The 20,836-nt window shown below is 32.4% G+C and overlaps 2 protein-coding genes across 7 annotated transcripts in view; one reads left to right on the top strand and one right to left on the bottom strand.

Annotated features, from left to right (window-relative positions):
• The first annotated feature begins 9,715 nt into the window (after positions 1 to 9,715).
• On the top strand, positions 9,716 to 13,783 carry LOC105154262 (uncharacterized). 5 transcript variants are annotated; one of them, XM_087416691.1, is made up of 2 exons: positions 9,716 to 10,256; positions 12,620 to 13,783. In XM_087416691.1, the coding sequence occupies exon 2, from the start codon at positions 12,640 to 12,642 to the stop codon at positions 13,351 to 13,353; it is 714 nt and encodes a 237-aa protein (XP_087272817.1). In that variant the 5' UTR covers positions 9,716 to 10,256; positions 12,620 to 12,639; the 3' UTR covers positions 13,354 to 13,783. The 5 variants fall into 5 exon arrangements, with proteins under 5 accessions (XP_087272817.1, XP_011067960.1, XP_011067949.1 ...); XM_011069658.2 differs by having other exon boundaries at positions 9,717 to 10,256; positions 12,633 to 13,783; XM_011069647.2 differs by lacking the exon at positions 9,716 to 10,256 and adding an exon at positions 10,263 to 10,451.
• A 149-nt stretch (positions 13,784 to 13,932) lies between these two features.
• Positions 13,933 to 20,836, bottom strand: part of Src64B (Tyrosine-protein kinase Src64B) — a 49,580-nt gene continuing 42,676 nt past the window's right edge. For both annotated transcript variants that reach the window (XM_011069691.2, XM_011069682.2), the window contains one exon: positions 13,933 to 20,295. In XM_011069691.2, coding sequence (XP_011067993.1) covers positions 20,081 to 20,295 — 215 coding nt within the window. In that variant the 3' untranslated portion in view covers positions 13,933 to 20,080. The remainder of the gene's footprint in view (positions 20,296 to 20,836) is intronic.

The following is a 20,836-nucleotide window of genomic DNA, read 5'->3' as shown; positions in this document are numbered from 1 at the left end:
CGCTGAAATGGAGTCCGCCAGCAAAGGGGAACAGGCCGATCCTCCCGCACGAGCAAATAATCTTCAGCAACGGTAGACAAGTAGCAGTCGTGCGACACGAAAGAATCTCGCCTGTCACGAATCGTCATGGTAAGTTAATCCCATCTAACAGGACGCAATAAAACATTCATGGAAATAGCTATAACGTTTTTATTTTTATAATGGCATTCTTACATTTTCTATGAAAATAGCGCTTATTAATGATGAAACACAAAATGAAATTAACTTGGCTCATGAAAATTTCTTTTGCATGTAATTTTTTATTAAAAATGTGTGGAGATCATAATCAAATGTTTCTAAATTCAGAAGCTATATAAAGGAATTCATGAAATAGAAATAAGGATTTTAATTAGTTAGTGTTGCTTTTCAATCTTTACTTATAAAAAATAACTTATTTTCTATCTTTCTCGAAATAGAATTGATAGTAATTTAAAATAAAGATTGGAACATTCTTGTATTTTGTAACGATTTCTATTGATTTTCGTATCTTGTAATGATTCTATTCATATGTTTATATATTTTTAGTCGTCCACTCACGTTTGTTCTCTTCGCGTTCTTTTATTACGTCATAAAACTGTAAGCTCTGGAGTGTACGATTATTACGACGATCGGATTTTGTTGGCTAGCAGCCGACAAACTAGGAACTAGTACTGACTCCCGTCATAAATGTTGTATCAGTTAATTAATAAGTACTAGCACGCCAACGCTGGACCGCACCGTTGAACGTAGAACCGATTTTCAACGCATCTGTTGTATCTGTCATCGAGGATGTCGGCTTTGGAATGATATATCGACAAGTTGTTCAGTTCAAAGTCAACGACTGAATACGATGTACCGAAAATAAAGGTAAATGAGAAGAACGAATATTTCAATTCGCTGATATGATAAATTTATATCGGTCAATTTATCCTGCTTGCATCATTTAAATTTAAAAATTAATCAGAAGAATTGTATTCACCGAGGATTATAGCCCGTAAGATTGCGAAACGGATGTGAAATAATTAAGTGTTTCTTTATGTAATATAATTATATATACATCTGGAATTACATATGTTACAGTTTATTATCAAGATGAGCAACAAGACGTCCGTATTTTTAAAGCAACATAATAATTAGCTTTAGTTAATTATACGTGTGTGCAATGGAAAACCGCATATTTAAAACAGACTTAATAATTTAAGCCTTAAAATAGATAATTTAATAAAATTAATTAATTAAAAAAAAAATGTTTGATGAGAATCATGTTTCTGTTCAATTATTTGATTTTAAATTTTCAATAAAATTCTTATGTCTTGCAATTGCATGAATTTATTTAGACTTGTATTTTGATAAAAGACTGAATAAATTTTCTTTATGCAATAGAGACCGTAATGTGTAAAAATGATCAGTAAACCATTAATGTCCGTTTCTGTTAATGTAGATTAAACTTTAATCTCAGTTTAATTTATTCATTTAAAAAAATTTTTTAAACTAAAAAAAAAAAGAGTATATTTAAACAAAGATTAAAGTCAAACTACAAGAATCAAGCATTAGAGATTATTTAATTCAAATAGTCAATGCAATCCATTTTAAATCATTAAATAATTCACGAAAATTTAGATTGTATGATAAAATTTAGAGATTTTTTAAATTAAAATTCGATGCCGACATTAATTTTTTTAATTTTGTGAGCTCTATAGTTTAATATAATTTCATTGTTTATTTTACAAGCACTATATAGTGTTTTTAAAATAAGGATTATATAGTACCGGTTGCGAATATTCGCAGCGGTCATTAAAGAGATACGAAATGATTTACAGGTGCGTTTAACGATGGTTAAATACGGGATGAGAACGTCAGATTTTAAATGTTACATTCGGCGCACAAATAGGTCGTCCATTATAATCCGTAGTAGTTATGCATTTTGACAATGGACATTTTTAATCGACGCGTCGCAAATCATCTCTGTACGCTCTTTGTGGTCGTTTATGCTGTCACAACTTGATTTATGAACGTTAAACGTTTGTTCAGTCTATCTTGCGAAATGCATTTGCGCTATTGCTCATAAAAAAACATTAATTTGATAATAATACTTCGAAATTGCTACGGTCAAGTGCATCAGTTGAAGTCATTTGATAACTAAATCATTCACATATCATGTTATAAGAGCTTTTAAAATTATAAAACTGCATTATTTTAGCAGTGATAAGACATTAGATATTTTCTTTTGGTTTATCATTATGAATATTATGATTAAATTTGCGCCGAATAATGAATTATATGGACATAAAATATTATTAATTAACGTATTAAAAGTTATTATTGTTAGATACAATTATATATTATTATTCCGTTCAAACAAAAAAAAATGGACCATATTGATCAAATATTATTTATATTTGCAATATTCAACGTATTTTTATATTTTTTATATTTATGTGTATACAATTCTTCTAACTTAGAATCGGAAAAAAAGATTGAAGAACGCATTTTTTACAACCCTCTATTTCCAACAAACAGACACTACAATCCTGCGTCTATTTTTGACTAACTAGATGAACGTCGGGATAGACATTGTTAGCGCTCGCTCCTGAATAAAGCCACGCTCAATTAAGAAGTCATACAAAGCAACGAATGCAGAATACTGACACTCTCGGCGTTTCTCAGCTAAAATCTTCACGACGTGTTATATCGAGATGACAAAATGCCTTGAATTTATGCGACGTTTATAGCCTTCAAATCATCACGCAAGAATCGCAATATTATAATTGAATGTATGACACGAGAAAGACATGCTATCTAAATTCCGAAAGTTATATACAAGACTTCGTCATCACTACCTATTATACTTGAAAAATACGAATTATAAAATTAAACGACTGATTTCGACGAGATTAGAATTTCGCTTTTTGTAATATTCATTATAAGTAAATTATAGCGCATAATTCGGCACTCATCTGAATAATCTCGGTGAAATAAAAAGATTTATATAATATCGGAATAATATTTAAGAATTTCAGAGTAACTTGTCAAACTTGAAAAATTATACTAGAAGAATTAGGCTCTTCGCATCATGCAATATGGTAAGATTTTTCCTTATTTAACGTGGAAAAATAATGATAGAGAGATTGCTTATGTCAGCCTATATAGATGTTGCTTAGATTATATATTATTTCTAACGCGATAAAGAAAAATACAATTCGCAAACAATTGGTATCAAATGAATTTATCAAATGAAATTAAAGTAAATGTAAACGTTTTGACTTCAGATTTGAATCCTTCTCAATGCGAAAGTTAAGTACAAGCAATATTAGATAACTTCAAAAAAGCTCAAATAATCGAAATTTTTGCGTTTTATTTCGTTTGATGAGTATATCTCAATTGTTTGCAAATTGTATCTGTCGCTTTATATGATTTATATAATTTGCGCACCAACATTCGCGAAGGCTCACTGAAAAAAAATTTAATTAATCTTAATACATATTTCTTTGAACAGTTTTAAGTAAATATTCATTTATAATAAATAAATATTTACTCAATAAAAAATGATATATAGTTAAATCAAATTAATGATTTTCGTATTCAATAAATATATTTATATTTAGTAAACATTTATTTAGAATTATCCAAACAAATATTTATTAAAATTTAGAATTTCTTTCAGTGTAGGCAATTTACTTATATTAAATATATTATTGAAACTTCTACAAATATTAGGTATTATTTTAATAAAATAAACAACATTTACAAATTTTTTGAAAAATAATTATTACATAATATATGTTATTGCTTCCTGTATCATAATCCATAATTAAATAAACATTCTTCTCTACATAGGAGATTTCTTCCAAGCAAGACATCATGTTACTTCGATTGATTACTCAAACTGAATACCAAGTAATATTTGTCGTACGAAGTAAGAATAGAACTTCTCTAACTACATATCATTGTTTCCAGGCTATGATAATATTTTCAACGATACGACGCGCTTGAAGGTGCAAAGCAGCATTCATTCTCGAGACGTCTTCAATATGCGGAGCGCTTTGGATACTCCATTAGATCCGCGTGTTTCTCGACGTGGTGATTCCAGCAACGAGTTCCGAGGAAAATAGCGAGCAAGCACGTAAGGAAACACGGTGGAGCAGCGGATCTTACTTGCTGCTGGGTCAAACGGCTGCTACAGTGTTGCTTAAGATTATTTCTGTCATCGTTTCTCTCGCGTTGCCGCCCCCGCTTTCTGCCAGAGCTTATGCGCGTGCCAGCGTGTTCCTCGTAAACATCGTCAGTGGATCGTGAACCTTTTGGTTATGGCAACGTCGTCATGACAAACGCGAAAAGATGGGTAGGACGAGTGTGGTACCGAGTTTCCACAAGTTTAATTTTCGTCGTCAGACAGGCGGAAACGAACTTCCATTCCGGATTTTATCGCGGTGATTGTTGTAAGACGCACTTTTCCGTATTCCTTGTTGCATTGAGAAAACGCTGGTTAACGGTTTTATTAAGATATTTTATTAACATATTCATATAGCTTATTTATTTCAGATGTTTATTGTATTAAGGCTTCTTTGCTCTACTACTATTTCAGATTATGACGTCAGAAGCGAGGAGATACACAATAAAAATTCTAACAAAATGTTTTAACATAGAAGTTTCAATAGAACGACGTTTACCGTCGATAGAATCGATTTGTAAAATATATATCAAAAATTTTTTTTGTTTCGATAATTAATAAATAATCATATATCTAGAAATGAATTATGCATAGTCAAAAAAGAGATGAATTAAGTTAACAGCTATGATAAACTTTCATATTATTAATATACAGAGTGTCTCTAAATTCCCACATACGAAGTATAAGACGTGATATTTTATGCTAAAACATCTTTTTCCTTTAACAAAATTGCGTCCGATAAATAATTTTTGCGCTTATTTGTTAATTTCAACCTGCTCTCCTGCAAAAATTACTTGTCGGACGCAGTTTTGTTAAAGGAAAAAGTTGTTTGTTTTATCACAAAGTTTTATCACATCTTGTACTCCGTATGCAGGAATTTAGAGACACCCTACATACATAGAAATAAATATGATTGAATTTCTCTAAAAAATAAGAAGATATTTTTTGATATACATATTTTATGAATCTATTACTAATTGTAAATGTTGTTTTATTGAAAAATATTTTTCTGTTCAAAAATAATTCGCAAGAATTTTTATTATGTGTCTTCTTGTTTTTGACATCATATTTTGAGTGATGAGTAAACAAAAACCATAAGTAAATAAAGATCACTATGGGAGTAACTATGTATGTATATGTGTAATATTTTATAAAATTAGAAAATATATTATAAGTTCATACAGTGTGCAATAATTATATTTTAATAATAATCAAATATTAAATAAAATAATTGCTGCAATTCAGACAAGTTCAAAAAGGAAGTTTATTTTGAAAGATGTAATTAATCACTTACATCTCGTCGTTGAAATTAAATATGGCCAATATGAATGTCAATCCTCAAATTAAAAAGTTCTTTTACTAACTTTTCTCATCGAAACAGGTTTGTCTTCTCTCAGGTTTGCCTTAATCTGCGTGCAAGATTTCCAGTTTTCTTAAAACTCATAAAAATTGAATATTTAAACTTTTCGATAGAAATGTTTACCTCTTTATTTCACTTTATCTCGACATATATTTATATTAGTTAAACATTTCAGCAAAACAAGTTAACGTTATCATCATTTTGACGTCAAAATGCCAATAAATAACGTCAACTTGTTTACTAAAGTATATATAGATAGTTAAACATAGTAGATATCTGAGAAATCAATCATTTCATTTAAGAGTTGGTTATTTATTAGGTTTGAAAAATTTAAACGAATGGCAAAACGCAGTAAAGTTATGTCTTTCGCACGATTCGATATTCGCTGATCCGATATGTAAAAAAAAAAGGGAGTGATTCATGAGAAAGTAAGTTGTCATGGGAATGTCGGAAATTGACGTCCATAAATTGTGACCGCAGCTGCAATTACACCAGGCAAAGGCGCGTTGTGATTCCGAGCGTCGCGGAAGGCGAACACTATGAGACGGAATCGCGTGTACGCGTTCGGGTAATTATAGTTCGTTGGATGGGAAAATTATGATTATTATGAAAGAGCGAGAGAGCGCGGGGTCGTTCACGCCACAGTCGCAACGCTTATCCGGATAATCCTAACTCGATGTTACATCCTGCTGTATCCGGTTGTAAGCGTACTCTCGATTCTCTAATTAGCTCGCTATATCTGTAGCGGCGGATATGTGTCAAAATGTAGACTTATCGCCATCTCGCGTGTCCACGGCACGTACATTTTGCATCGACAATTTCCGGATAGTAATTCTGCCTGATTTAATAGTCTCTTTAATTTATATATATATATATATATATATATATATATATATATATATATAAGTATATTATATTATTTCTAATTGTAATACTAAATCTTCCTCATAAATATTTTAAGTGTAAAATTAATATTATATCTCATAATAAAAATAATATTAATATTATATCTCATAATATCAATAAAATTAATATTATATCTCATAATCAGTAAAATTTTAATTTCTTCCTTTCTCTCGATATATTATATTAATTTCTCTTAATAAACAAAATATTTTTTTATAAATGAATTTATTTTTAATTTTATGTGTCGTAAGTCGTAATACATATTTTGAAAGCGAATGATATATCCAAATATTTCCTAGATATGTTTCAGAGAATACAAAATAAATCTTTAATCGTTTTTTTTTTTGTTACTACTGATAGAAAAGTTCCCAATTAGTTAACCATCTTGAAACAAATATATATTCGAGTGATATAAAAAAAAATTAATTAAGACTCAATTAATTAAAATTTTTTGAATTACAAAATTTAAGTTTCAAGCTTGAAATTAAATTTGAATTTAAATTTAAAAGAATTTACTTGAAATATTTTTAAGTTTTGGATGTATACTATATATAAATTGTTTATACGACGTCCCGTCTAATTTTAAAGCCATAGACAAAGCACTTTGTGCGCATGAAATATTATATCTTGTATTTTATAAGATAATTCAATTCATATTTATTTAACAAACAACTTTCAAACGTTAATCACATCACATTTGGGTATATCAGCGTGTATATCGGCGGAATACGAAGTAATCGTGATGCGCCGATCTGAAGAAGTAAATGCAGTGCATATATGTGAGCCATAAAGATTGCCCGAACATAACTGCGGAAAATATAAATTTACCGTAAAGGTAACGCGCGCATGGCGTTCCGCGTCGGCGATCTGGTGACTGCTTCCTGGCCAGTGCAACGGATACGCGTAGGTGCAACGTACATCTATCTCATGTCACAGTCAAACTTCAAAAAAAATTTTGTCGCGTGTTAACGTAGATGAGATTTTGGCTCGGCGCCATTTCTAAACCGATTAAACAGCTAAATTTCCGAACACCGCCCTGATAATTTTTTTAATTCATTATTCTTTAAAGAGGAGTTTTGTAAGATATCTATTTTTTATTCTTACATTAGAGTGTATTATAACTTTCTTTTTCACTTTCACCAAATATCATAAAGTTATACTTTTAGAATTTATTATTAAAATGAATTTATTTTATTTTAACGATAAATTCTAAGTGTATACTAGTTCAGTAGAAAAAAGACTGTGTATAGTGCGATATATGATAATAGTAATCAATCAGATGCATGGAAATGCGCGGATTTTTGCGAATTTAGATTATAAGTTTGAAAGATCGTTTCTTAAATGTCCAGAAAAAACTTATGATCACATACTCTTAAACTGTTAGTGAAAAGCACAAGGTTTATGAAACCTGAACAAGTAAACAAAGAGGAAGCCAGTACTCTTCGTTCACATAAGTTTTAAACATAGAAGCACCTGGACTTAAGATTTCTTTTTCGTTCAAAATATTTTTTTGTAAGACTATTAAACCTTCTTTCTCAGTGTTTTCTAAAAAAGTTAAATGAAAATCTCGGATGTTACTTTTATTTTTAACGAACAGAGAGAGAAACATTTATTTTCCGTCCGCTTTGAAATTTTTTATATAATGTGGAATTGTAAATTTTCTTCACATCTTAGTTAAATATTAAATTATACGCAATTTGAATACAGAAAAGTCATATCATAAAAGTCTTAGTATTTTTTCATTAATTTTAATATCTGAGATAAAAGGGGGTATTCAAATATCATTGTGGATATCTAAGTGTTCCAATTCGCGTCAATGCCAATAGTATCGCGTGTACGAACGACAAGTACTGGAAACAATTTCGTGATGGAACACTCGCGCTTTTAGCGATAAATAAAGGCGGCCAGCCGTTTCCTCTCGCTCAATGCTCTCCAGCAGCGGGAATTCGTAAATATTTCAGTCGTATGCTAAAATAAAGCTAGGCTGAGAATGCGTCAGCACGTAGCGAGGCTCGCCCACGAGAATCATGGAATTTTATACTTAGATTGATTTATACGTGGACTCTCCCGATTAGAATCGCTCTTCTCAAGTATCATTCTAAAACTGCAGGTTACTTAACTGTCTCTCTTTTCGAGATCTCTTCTTTAGATCGTTTCCTTCTATAGATCATTTGTATGGGAATCTATTTTCTCAAAAGAAAAGAATAAAAAATCAAAATTACTATGGCTATTGTTTTTTCTGTCAGCAATATTAGAATAAAAAAAGAATAATTTAATTTTATAATAAAATTTGTGTGTTAAATCGATAATTTAATCAATTAATTCTCTTTTCCATGATTCTGATTAGAGTTTTCTCGTTTTCTCCTCTTTGTATTGCGAAAGTAATTGTCAGCGCAAGGTGTTTTGACAGCTTACAAAAATTACAATAACATAATTGATTTGTATATTTGTATACTATAATATTTGTATGTAACAATTAAATATATAACATTAAAAATTAACGCATTAATTTTTTTATCATGCAAAATATCAGGTAATCACAAAAGTTGACGCAATTTTTCATGCTAAAAATAAAATATAGAAAAGGGGATTTATAAAATTATAAGTATATATATAAAATTGCATAGAACCATTAAATCAGATCATCTGAAGTTAATGATATATGTGTATAATGACGCAGGTGAAAATTTGCGTACTGTCAATTGTTGTAACAATTTATAGAAAAAAAGAAACAATTCATAGAATTCGTGTAAATCGAGAATGATATGAATATTCTTATTTGATATTTAAAATAAAATGTCTCGCATAACAATTAGACTTAATCGCATCGTTGTGAAATTTTTCATGTTCTTTCGTTAAATTTCAAACACAACGCATACCTTGATTCTACCTCACGTCGTAAATCTTACTCATAACGACTTACTTGTAACCGTTGATTCGATCGAAACCTATCCATCTTTGCCAATGTCTTTTATTCCAACGAAAAAGATGGAAAATGACTTTTGTGAACTTTCCAAAGATCAAAGATTCTCGCAGATGTTTCTCAAGCAAGACATTGACGAAAGAAGAATTCTTATTGAATCACATTATCGATCGCGACACTATTACTCCCAAAACAATCGATACTTGGATCTTTTCTGCAGAATCAACCAGTCAGAAGCTGCCGTGTCGAATTGGCCAATTAGCAACGTGGACAATCGGATGGCGCTCGTGACGACAGTCGTGACAGTTTCGCGACGAACCTCGAACATGGCGCCCTCTGGAGAGCTTTCTTTCGCGAATAGTTGCCACTGATCCTTAGTCCCGCGCAGTAGCGGTGTTTATTTACTTTAGCTATCGCGACGTCAAACCGATTGATCCGCGGATCTGTCTATGCATGATCGAGTGCCACACAGGGATCGCGACGTAACCCCCGTAAATTGTTTTATCACAACGACGCCGTTTACGAGGTGGTTTGTACCGCTAATTGAAAGGCGAAAGAAGACTAAGAAGGTACAGGAGACCGAGACGAGGAAGTAACGGAATCACGCATCAGCCGCTGAGCGATCTGTCATCCACGTACGCGCGCCATCGCCGTCATTGCACCTTGTGTCGTCATCGTCGTCGGTTGCACGGCTCTAACCTAGCCGAAGTTCGTTGCGCTCGTTCCTGGACTCTCGCGCGCACGACGCACCCGTCCATCGGCCTGATGCTGCGCCATCGCTGACAGTGATTCTCGACGAGTATGGGCGACGAAGACGACGTGCTGCCGGCTTGTTTGCAGAGGCTCGAAATTGACCGTCGATCGACGAGTTGTCCCCAGTAAGCGTCGCTCTGTTGTTTTCGACCGTTCTCGACTGCGTAAAAATGCGTAACACCGTATACGTCAGCACAACGCCTAGAAGGGACGCGCTCTTCCAAAGTCAAGAATGTTTCTTGTGCTTTCGTGTCCTGTGAAACGATACATTGGCAGGTGTTTTACTTTTAAATGCCTCTGTCGAGCTTTGAGACAACGATGTAAGTTGCAGATTGATTTAAAGCGTCCCTTTTCGACGTCGTGAATTGATGATTTTCAGATATCTATGACTGATAAGCGTCTGTGATTTTTGACAGCGATCTTGTAGTTACTGCAGCCTCACCATGACTTGTGACAATTGTATCATATCCGAAAATTTGTTAATTAAATTCCTTTGTATGTAGAGTGACATTATTATGTATTTTAGACATTTACTTGAATTAATTATTCAGAAAATTGATTATAAATGTATCTGATTTTTAATTGAATTTTTTATTGAATTGTATACTTTTGTACTTAATTCTAAAATATTGTCAATATATAAATTTTACGTACAAATGAGCAAGCTCATGGAGCACTAATTGTAAGCTATGCCTTGAGTGATCTTTAGATTTGTTTGCGTTGCTTGAAATCTTCAAAATTTTTGCTTTTAAAATGACATAAACAGTGTTTATGAACATTGAAAAGAAAACAAGCAAAAGGTGCTGAATACAAGAAGTACAATCAACATAAATACACCTATTAGAAGTTGCAATCTTCCATATCAAAAGCTAAGACAAGCAAAGATGAGCTTTTTAAAATTCTGTCCATTATAAATCAGTTTGGACTTCAATATTGCAACATGAAGCATGAAGTGATTTCATTTTTAAATAATTTTGTGCTATTGTGTTATATATTTTATAAAGTGTATGAGAAAATAACCATAAAATTGAACTACATATTTCATCATTTCAAGATTGAATTTGATAGTGTTATTTTTTCTCTCCTTTTAAGTTAATTAAATTATTTGTATTTATATAAAAGTCTAGATTATAAATATTTTGTCTTTAAAATTGTGAAATATATGAAAAGTTTACTTACATTAGTTAAGAGTGTGGCTTATTTTTTATATGTAAAATTTATATATCGATAGCAATATTCAATAGTAATAGCATTCTAGAGTTAATGTAAAATAAGTACATTGAAATTTGGCATAGAAAAGTTCTAGTGCAGTAATAGTGTAATAATATGTTTGTTTTTTATTCTTACACTCTCTAGACTGGTATACATAATACAATAAGTTTATAAAACATATATTTGTTTCATTTCAACTTATTACATCGTGTGTACCAGTTCAGAGAACAAGTTGTAAGAACAAAAAACAGACCTATTAAGTAACACATATTTTAGATAAGATAAGAGTAAGTCACAAGCTAACTATTGTTCGCGAATACTCATGCAAAAATCAATGAGTTTAATTTTATGGGTAAAATATTAATGGTTAAAAATATTAATAAGACAAAGTTAATGTTGCGATTTAAGAAATTATCCGAGTTTTATTCAACGCTGCATTTACAGTATTAAACAGCATTACAGCGCGATGTAAATTGAAACTTATCAATGAATATGGTACTTACTGAGATTCAGTCAATGTTGTTACTTCTGAAGTACTAAATGTTTTGATTGCAAGGATGTAGGTTGCGACAGTGACGAGTTAATATCGATGACAACAAAGATGTGATTTATCAATCGTCATTATCCCTAACAGTTGAGTTTCTTTGTCAATCGTCGTATCTCCTGTTAGCCAATCGAGTTATCGAAATGCTTCGAGGCTGTGTATTTGTCGTAATCTCGGTCAAGGTCGGCTAGTAACACGGTATGTATTTACAATGCATGCATTTCGTCGTCCATCAGAAATCGTCGATTGCGCGATCGGATTCTCGATTCGACGGATGAAGTCGAGTGAAGTCGGCTCGATTCTATCGGGAGAAAAAATTTAGACGCTCTATTTTTAAACCTGTGATGCTGGAAATAACAACTTAGTATAACATCGAATAGTAGATTTAGAAGAGACAAATTGCCGGAGGATACAATTGACAAATGAATTCTTTGCAAGGCTTGTGAATATAATAATGTTATACCAACTATATGGTTAGCACGATTGGATAGAATTTGTATATTTTCACGGAGTTTTGCTTGTAATATTGTGAAGCTTTCATTTTTTAATTTTTATTGTAATGTACTTTAAAATATTCTGCATTATAAAATATGCATTATAAGCTGTGCATTATATATGTCGCAAATATATACAAAAGAAAGAATTATTTAAAGAGCAAAAATCACGGATGTGACATTTCAGCGCATTTTACATTTTCACACATAACACAATTACTTTTTAATAAAATAACAGTTTGTTCTTTCAGCATTGCAATGGCGGACAAATCGAAGCCGATGAATCTATTCAGGGTATACGGCAAAAATTCCAGCAGCAATTGTTTATTTCGAAGAAGATCAATGCCTAACAGGCCTACTATGTTCCCAGTCAACCCAAGGGGTATCAAGAGTACAACGAATTTTAAGCCGTCTAAGAACGAGAGAACAATCGAGAAGACCAAGAGGAGCATCATCCTAAGAGACGCCATTCTAAAATTAAACACTCCCGGAACTAGCGGTCCTAGTGATAATCCAATGGATACGCTGTTTAAGAACACGTCTAAGCTCAGTATTCCCAGTAAAAATTCCAAGTTGATCGACCACAATTCGGTCATGAAGGACTTCAAAGCGTTGAATATCAGTAAAGACAATAGGCAGGTCAAGGACGACACTAGTATTCAGGATGACGACTGTGAGAGTGCAAGCGGTTTCCACCGAGCTCGCAGTAACACGATGCCAAACTTAAAAAGAGGTCCCGGTCCGGGTGGCGGAGACCAGCGAACGACAACGGGCAATGGACAATCGGATGCTACTGGTAACTCATCTGGCCAACAACAATTATCGAGTTCACCGAACACTTGTTCAGTCCAGGCGCGAATATCACCGCCCTTATCGAGCGACGTCACGATCGGCGAACTCGCTGGTTACTTCGAAGAGTTCGTTCATATTCCAAAGAAGATGTCGCATATGGCGGAGATGATGTACACTTAATAATTGTAAAGTATCTTGAATTATGCTTACACTGGATGCAGACTTTTTTTTTGTACACACAGTTATCGAGGCTGTGTAGATTTTATTCTCTATATACTGCATCTCTTTGTTTACGTGTCTAATTTAATTTCCTAAATTATTTTTTTAACATACTAATAACACATCGGCAGAGATTACATTATCCTCGCTCTAATTGTGTATAGTTCCGAAATTGTTGAGCTATTTTGTATAAATATTCGGAAAAGTATAGCGAGATACATCGTACTTTCTTTTGCATTCTTTCCTTTTTTACATCATCTTTGCACATGATATTTGGTTTCTTTAATGTATAAAAGGGAAAAAGGAATATATTATATTATCTGTATTTAAAAGAAACTTTTGTATTACGAGAGAAGAATAATTGGTTTTAGAATAAATTGTATGAATTGAATTCGTAGTATAAATGCATCTATACAATCTATTTTTATACATACATTTATGTATTTTCGCATGCGCTTTATTATTTAAAGAACAAATTAAAATCTCCGTCCTAATCAAATAAAGAAAATTCCTATATAGGGCGCTAATGAAGGTGCAACATTAATATGATACATAATATATTTATCTGCATAGGCTTACGACAATTAATATAATAATAACACAAAGTAATCGTTAAGTTACTTAATGATAATAAGCTTTGGTATATAAACAATGACAACAGTGTATTGATCGTTTTCGCTTTAGGTACAATACGAATGAGAACGCACGTTGACGCGCGGTGATATACGATATGAAGAAAATTCGAACGTAAGAATGCCGGGCGTACAAGAAAATATTTTTGGTGTGCGCATCACGTGAGACGACTCTGTTCTGTAAACAAGTATATACGATAACCGTGAATAATTATCCCCCTTTGGTGACACAGTACTCTCGTGGTCGCCATGAGACGACACAGTCGATCTTTTGTATCAAAATGCATGAAAGAGATAGAGATAGAGAAAGAGGGAATCTGTCCCTATATCACAGATTTACCGAAAATTTGACTAGGGGACCACGAATGAGCACACTGTCTCCAAAAAGGTATCGCGAAATTCACGATTAATTAAGAGCATAATTTTCATTTAAGTACAATATGCATATACCGCTGATCTCGCCCTTTCTTAGGTCTCCATATAATTTAAACATCGCAAACATTTGCAAATAAAGGACGCGGGAACGATACGTCCGAGGTATTTCTCGAGTAAATTCCCGACACGCACAATCACGTTATTAATCGCGCGAAAATTAATTATTGATGATCACACCAAAGATTTAAAAGAAATGTTTATTTGCAAATTAATGGAAATTACGACATCTGATATTTAGAGAGTACGTCTTCCTCATCTGTATAAACAATTTTAATTCTCGTGCTACTTTGCTCGATCAGTCAAAATATTATTATGTACAGTTGTGTGCGATCGATGAAGCATACGTTATAGAGCTATCGGATTTAGAAAAAAAAATTTATTTCGAGATTTTGCAAACGGTCGGACGTAAAATTCCCGATAGCACGTGGGCTTTATTTAAAAAACAATATCAGTCTCTATATCCAATGGAAAAAGGCCACAATGCCTTTACCATAATAATTTGTAAATACATGGTCCAAATGTGATCCGAATAAAACAGTCTACGCGAATATATATACCATATAACGCGAACGCTTTGCGTCGCTCAAAACCATCGCTTTCTTTTCGAAATGAAAGTTCGAAAAACACCCGAAGTACATCTGAAAGGCATTTTAATTCTTCAATTATTCAGCCTTTTAGACATTCTTACGATGTTATTGAGACTTTTCTATTATCGATCATTCCTGTTGAGCTCGCATCAGTTCAAACCCTATGTTTTTTTTTTATAAATCTACGACCTACGGCAGCGATCATGATAATTATCATCATCATCAGCGAAATTTCCAAGTGATCGTTTATCATGAGAAAACAAGTTTATCATCGGTATAAAACGCTCATAGAAAAAATGTACTGGACGTAATACACCTACTCTCTAACGCTACGTAAACGTGAACGCCTTTTCACGCGCACTCTTCCATGCGATGTCGCTTTAATTTTATTGGAAATATACTACGTATCATGTAAACATCGCGGTGAGGATTTCTCTTACGGACTCTAGGATCTACATAAAATAAGGACTGCCACAATATCAAAGCCTATCCAAACAACGTAGGAGTTTTAGAAATGATACAAAGATTAATTCAAAAAAGAATCTTCCAGACATTTGGCTATAATAGTCAGACAACAACTGAATGTATCAGATATTATGTATCAATTTTACAAATTGTTATAATTTATCCACAAAAAGGGATGTCCAGAAAACGATGTCGTTTAGATTTCTTCAGTTACATTACAATTATTTCAACATACTTCCACAATAATATATCTGTTAATTAATATAATTAATATCATTATATCGATACTGTATTAAATCATATCAATCATTAATCAATATCAGTCATTAATATCATGTTATTGGCTGTCACTTAAACAGTCATTAATAATGATTATTCTTTATTTCATTTTTTTAATAAGATGGTACTTGATGTATTACTTTTTCCATTATATTCTGCTACGTGAAGATATGAGATTGATATTGCAGCAATGTTTAAACTTATCATACAATAATTGGTGTATATGTATATAGGTTTACACCGCGTTATTGCTCATAATGCTCTCTCTCGCAGTAAAATACACATGAAAAGAGGATCACGCTGACATGGATGTAACAATTTTCTACGCTCGCATGCGCGCAATGCACTCACATTTTGTTTTCACTTTAATCACTAATATCTATCGTATCGTAATGGCTCATCGCGTTTATCGTGACACAGTAAAATGTATACATTCAAAATCGATTGCACCCACAATCTTGTCAGTTGACTCTGGTAAATTTTTTGTTTCTTTATGAATCAAATCAGTGTCTACTATGCTGTAGAAAGAGGTAAGAAAGAAAAAATTAACACACGTTTATGACGAGAAAACATTTTAAGAAGGTTTTCGCGTTTCTACTTCCTAGTGAATAGATAGTTTATTCATAACAAGTTTTTCGCAATAATTTTATTAGTTTTTTAAGATTAAATTTGAAAAATTTGGGGGGATTATTAATATTTCAGATTGCATTAGAAGTCCGATCATATCGAAATAGAATTTCTGAAATTAATTCATTTAAATGAATATATATAATAGTTCAACATCTTAACATTCAGATCGTAGTAGCGCTTTGTATTTAAAGTAATATATTATTCATAATAATACGTAAAACAATTAAAATAACGGAATAAAAAGATTACTAATAATATTTTATGCCATTATACATAATTACTGTTAATTTTATATGTTACTAAATATTTTCAAAATGACAAAATAAAAGTTGTAAGATGCTCATTTGATGTATACGCATCGTCTATTTGACATATATTCTAACTGTTTTCATTGAAGAATATACATTTCTTGTAAACTGTACGGTCAGTTTAAATGAAACTTTACGGGAACAAACTTAAGTGTTTACTTTATAATTATAATTTTTAAATTGCTGTCTTATACGCAAGTGTCTTAATTTAAAAGAAAATAACTACAGAATAAGGTTATACCTTCAACTTGTAATGTAAAATTCTATAAATTTAGAATTAAATATCTTCAAAATGATATGGTAAGAGTCAATGAAATTTTTTTCTAGATATTGATATTAATATTTGTATTACATGTATCTTATAGATTTGTCTTATATTTCATCAAACGTGAGAAAATCTTTAAATGTCAGAAAGTCCTTAAATGTCATATTTTCTCTTTGTATCATCTTTGGTCATCTTACTTTAATTACCAATTAAACATTTCAAATCGTTATTTCAATTATAACATAGATAAAGGAAAAAATTAATCGTCGCACAACCAACTGTGATGCAATCGTTACAGTTATATGACTCAGCTGATTGCATCAACAATCAGTTGAGTAATTCCAATTAACTATTCGCCATCCTTTTCAGATTATCTGTCCAATCTACCCACAATGTAGCTCGAGAAGCAAAGATGGCAATACCAATTAAGATTTTTATACTAATGGTAAGGTTTCATTCTTCCAACGAGCACTTTATTGACAAAGTGGTGCATAGTTTGATGCATTTAGCAGTAAAACACTTATCTTTTGTTACACTGTTAATTAAGCTTCTGTTTCATATACTTCTGTATTTTTTATTTTTACCTTTTGTGAAAGGTTAAATGTTGTTTGATTAAAATTAAAGAGTATTCAAAAAGACGGTAACCAGAGCTGGAACTTTAATCGAAGTTGGTGCAATCGACTTAATCTTCGAGTCTCGCGTGCATAACGTGCCTCGCGGGAATGACGTTGAATTCTGGAGAATCATAGATGATTCACGAGAATACTTTTTTCGAGCACCGCGAAGAGAGCAAAGTCGCCAATCCGCCAACGAGACTGTCACGCTTATCGTCTAAGTAATCCCTACTCTAATCCGTCGTTTGTATTTCCCTTCTTTAAGTAGAAAAATTTACAATTTTTCAGACACTTTGTACGAGTAACATCGATGACTTAAGTTTATCCGAAAATGCATTTCCGATTTACCCCGACGTAAAACCCACTGTGTCGATTTACATCACGGGATTCGGAATATTTTTTCTTTTCTCTTTCTTTTTTGTTCTGAAACGCATTCACGCATCGCATTTATCCGGATATTAGTAACTTTCTCACCTTCCTCATCTATCCTAATTTTTATACCCTTTTTTTTTCTCTCTTCAACAAGACCAATGGTACTTCGCGAAAGAGCGTCAATTCAACATACAGCGACTGCCGAAATAAAAAATAACATAAATTTGTGCGAGGTATTCACTGCGTTTTTGCAGGATATTTAAATCGGATATATTATCCAATTGGGTATATGAACAACTTACACGCGTGAAAACACAGGTATTAAATGCATCGGTGCTACATTAAAAAAGAACTATAAAAAAAAGAAGATCAATAGAAAGTGGATACAATCGTAAATACAATCAGATCTGTTTTTGGCAGACACGTTTGGCTGTGTGCACACTCGAGAGTTCCTGTCATTCAGATTGTTCTTAGTAAATAAGTTAACAAGTTGTTATCGAAAGTCGCTCTCATGAGATAAAACTCTCGACTGAACATCGAGACTTTCTTCGAAGTCTAAGTGGATGCATCTCACTGTCCACTTGCGTGCGTTTTACAACCGAAATGAAATTATTGCGTAGCAATAACAGGCAAGCGCACGTAAACTCGTACACGTGACTCTTAACACTTAGGAGGAATAAATCGTCAAACATTAATATCGTCTCGAAAATAATAGCGTTTCCGAGTGCAATAGATTTGAATCCAATCCGGATACATGATCCATCAACCCGAAAGTATTATGATCTCGTCCAATCACAAATTAAAATAGAGCATGTGATGTCATTAAACTCGATTTAACGTCCGACTTGGGTTGGGTTAAAACTTACTGCACTCGAAAACGTTATAAACTTCACGCAACTTGTGCGCAGTAACCGTTCCATATGAGAATTCTTTTCTCGAGCTCCTTTCTCAGCGGACAAATACATGCGAGAAATTCATGCATGTAAACATCCTTCACATCTTATTTCATATACGTTCAGCTCTTGAAAAATCACGCGTTTCGCCATAAACGGTACGTATGAAAATCTGCCTCGAGGACTATGTATCCAAAAACTGGACTTTAGGAAAATTCGGATGTAATCATGATCCGAGGTCAATAAAATATAAATACAACATGCTCTTGTGTGACAAGTCACAAATTCACAAAATACGCGCTACACGCACACGCATACATTCCCTCATTTTCTCTCTTTTTTCACTCTGTATATATATATATATATATATATATATATATATATAAAATATATATATATATATATATCTCGTAATCATATGCTAACATACTAATATACGATGTATTATGTTGTATAATCTATAATTCCGAATTTTACTTCCAAATTTAAATCACGTTATTCCCTACCGTGACTTGTGTCTAAATTTATCGACATTGCTAGCGTCTTTATTGTGGTTGCTCCTCGTCGAAAGTACGAAAACGCGCTTAAATAGTCGCAAATTTTATGGGCAGGTAAAACGACTCGCCGGTGCTTCTGCGATTCTAATAACGCAGTCATTTCTTCGATTCTAAATATTACGTTAATGCCTGATTGGTCATAAAGGTTTAGAATCTTGTTAATCCATTCCTGCGAAACGGTACTTACAAAAAACATCATGGCACACTCAACTTCCAATCCGTTTGACGTTTTTAGTGCTTAACACTAAGGACATGTAAGGACACGTAAGGGAGAGAAGAAAAAAAAAAGACAAGAGGTGAAATTTTCGGCAGCATTTGACAGTGATAAGTTCGATAAGTTCGCGGCACTGTGTGTCAAGAAGATTGGTCGCCAAAGTCTACAGAAAAATTTCGCAGTCCAAAAAATGCCACTCGCGACAATGATGCAAAATCTCGCGAGGATGTGTACGTGTTCTCCTATTAGAAGTATTTTCTTTCCATGGGAACGATGCACCCAGTTCGCGAAGGTTCCGATGAGGGCAGCGTAATGCATGCTAAATAATTTACTTAGCAGTAAATACCATAAAATTCCATGGCACAATTGATGTGGGCTGGGTGAAAATGACCGTGCGGTGGCAGATGATGATTTTGCATATATTGATGGGCTGTATATCAGTCCGTCGGCGGTTCGAGATACGGTATTTCACTAGTGACGTTGAACGATTCGAAATAGTGATTCAGGAACTCGAACGTGGGCCGCTTCTCGGGGCTGGCGTCCCAACACTGCAGCATTAGTCGATAGATGCTGTCGGGTAGCGGATGGTTCAATGGTTTCGGCATACGGTAGCCCTTGTCCACTTGCTCAATCACTTCACGACCGTGCATACCTGAAAGAAAATATTATGTATGCTAAAATATATATTTAACTCTTTGGTCATACTGCTAAAATATATATTTAACTCTTTGGCCATACTGTCACTCTCGTTATAGCATTTTTTTAAATTTATAACTTTTTTATTAATAAAAAATAAATATATTTGTACTTAATATAACGTTAATTTAATTAAAATGATGAAGTTAAACAATTTAATTCAAGAAAATTTATTAAATTTGACTAAATTTAATTTATTATTTACTATTTGCAAACGTTAATATGAATGTCGTTTATTTTAAAACTAATCACAGAAATGGATTGATTTATATTTGATATATATATATGTATATATATATATATATATGTATATATATATATATATATATATATATATATATCTTCCATATATATATATATATATATATATATATATATATATATATATATAATATATATACATATATGGAAATTGAAAATAATAAAATGTTATTTATTTCAAGGAACCATGGATTACCATTGCTTCTTTTGATACTTAACGGTGTGTAATTGCATAT

Source organism: Acromyrmex echinatior, chromosome 2 (genome assembly GCF_024713525.1).
Source record: "Acromyrmex echinatior isolate Ae372 chromosome 2, ASM2471352v2, whole genome shotgun sequence".
NCBI classification, from domain to species: Eukaryota; Metazoa; Arthropoda; class Insecta; order Hymenoptera; family Formicidae; genus Acromyrmex; species Acromyrmex echinatior.
This window is presented reverse-complemented; position numbering and strand designations above follow the sequence as displayed.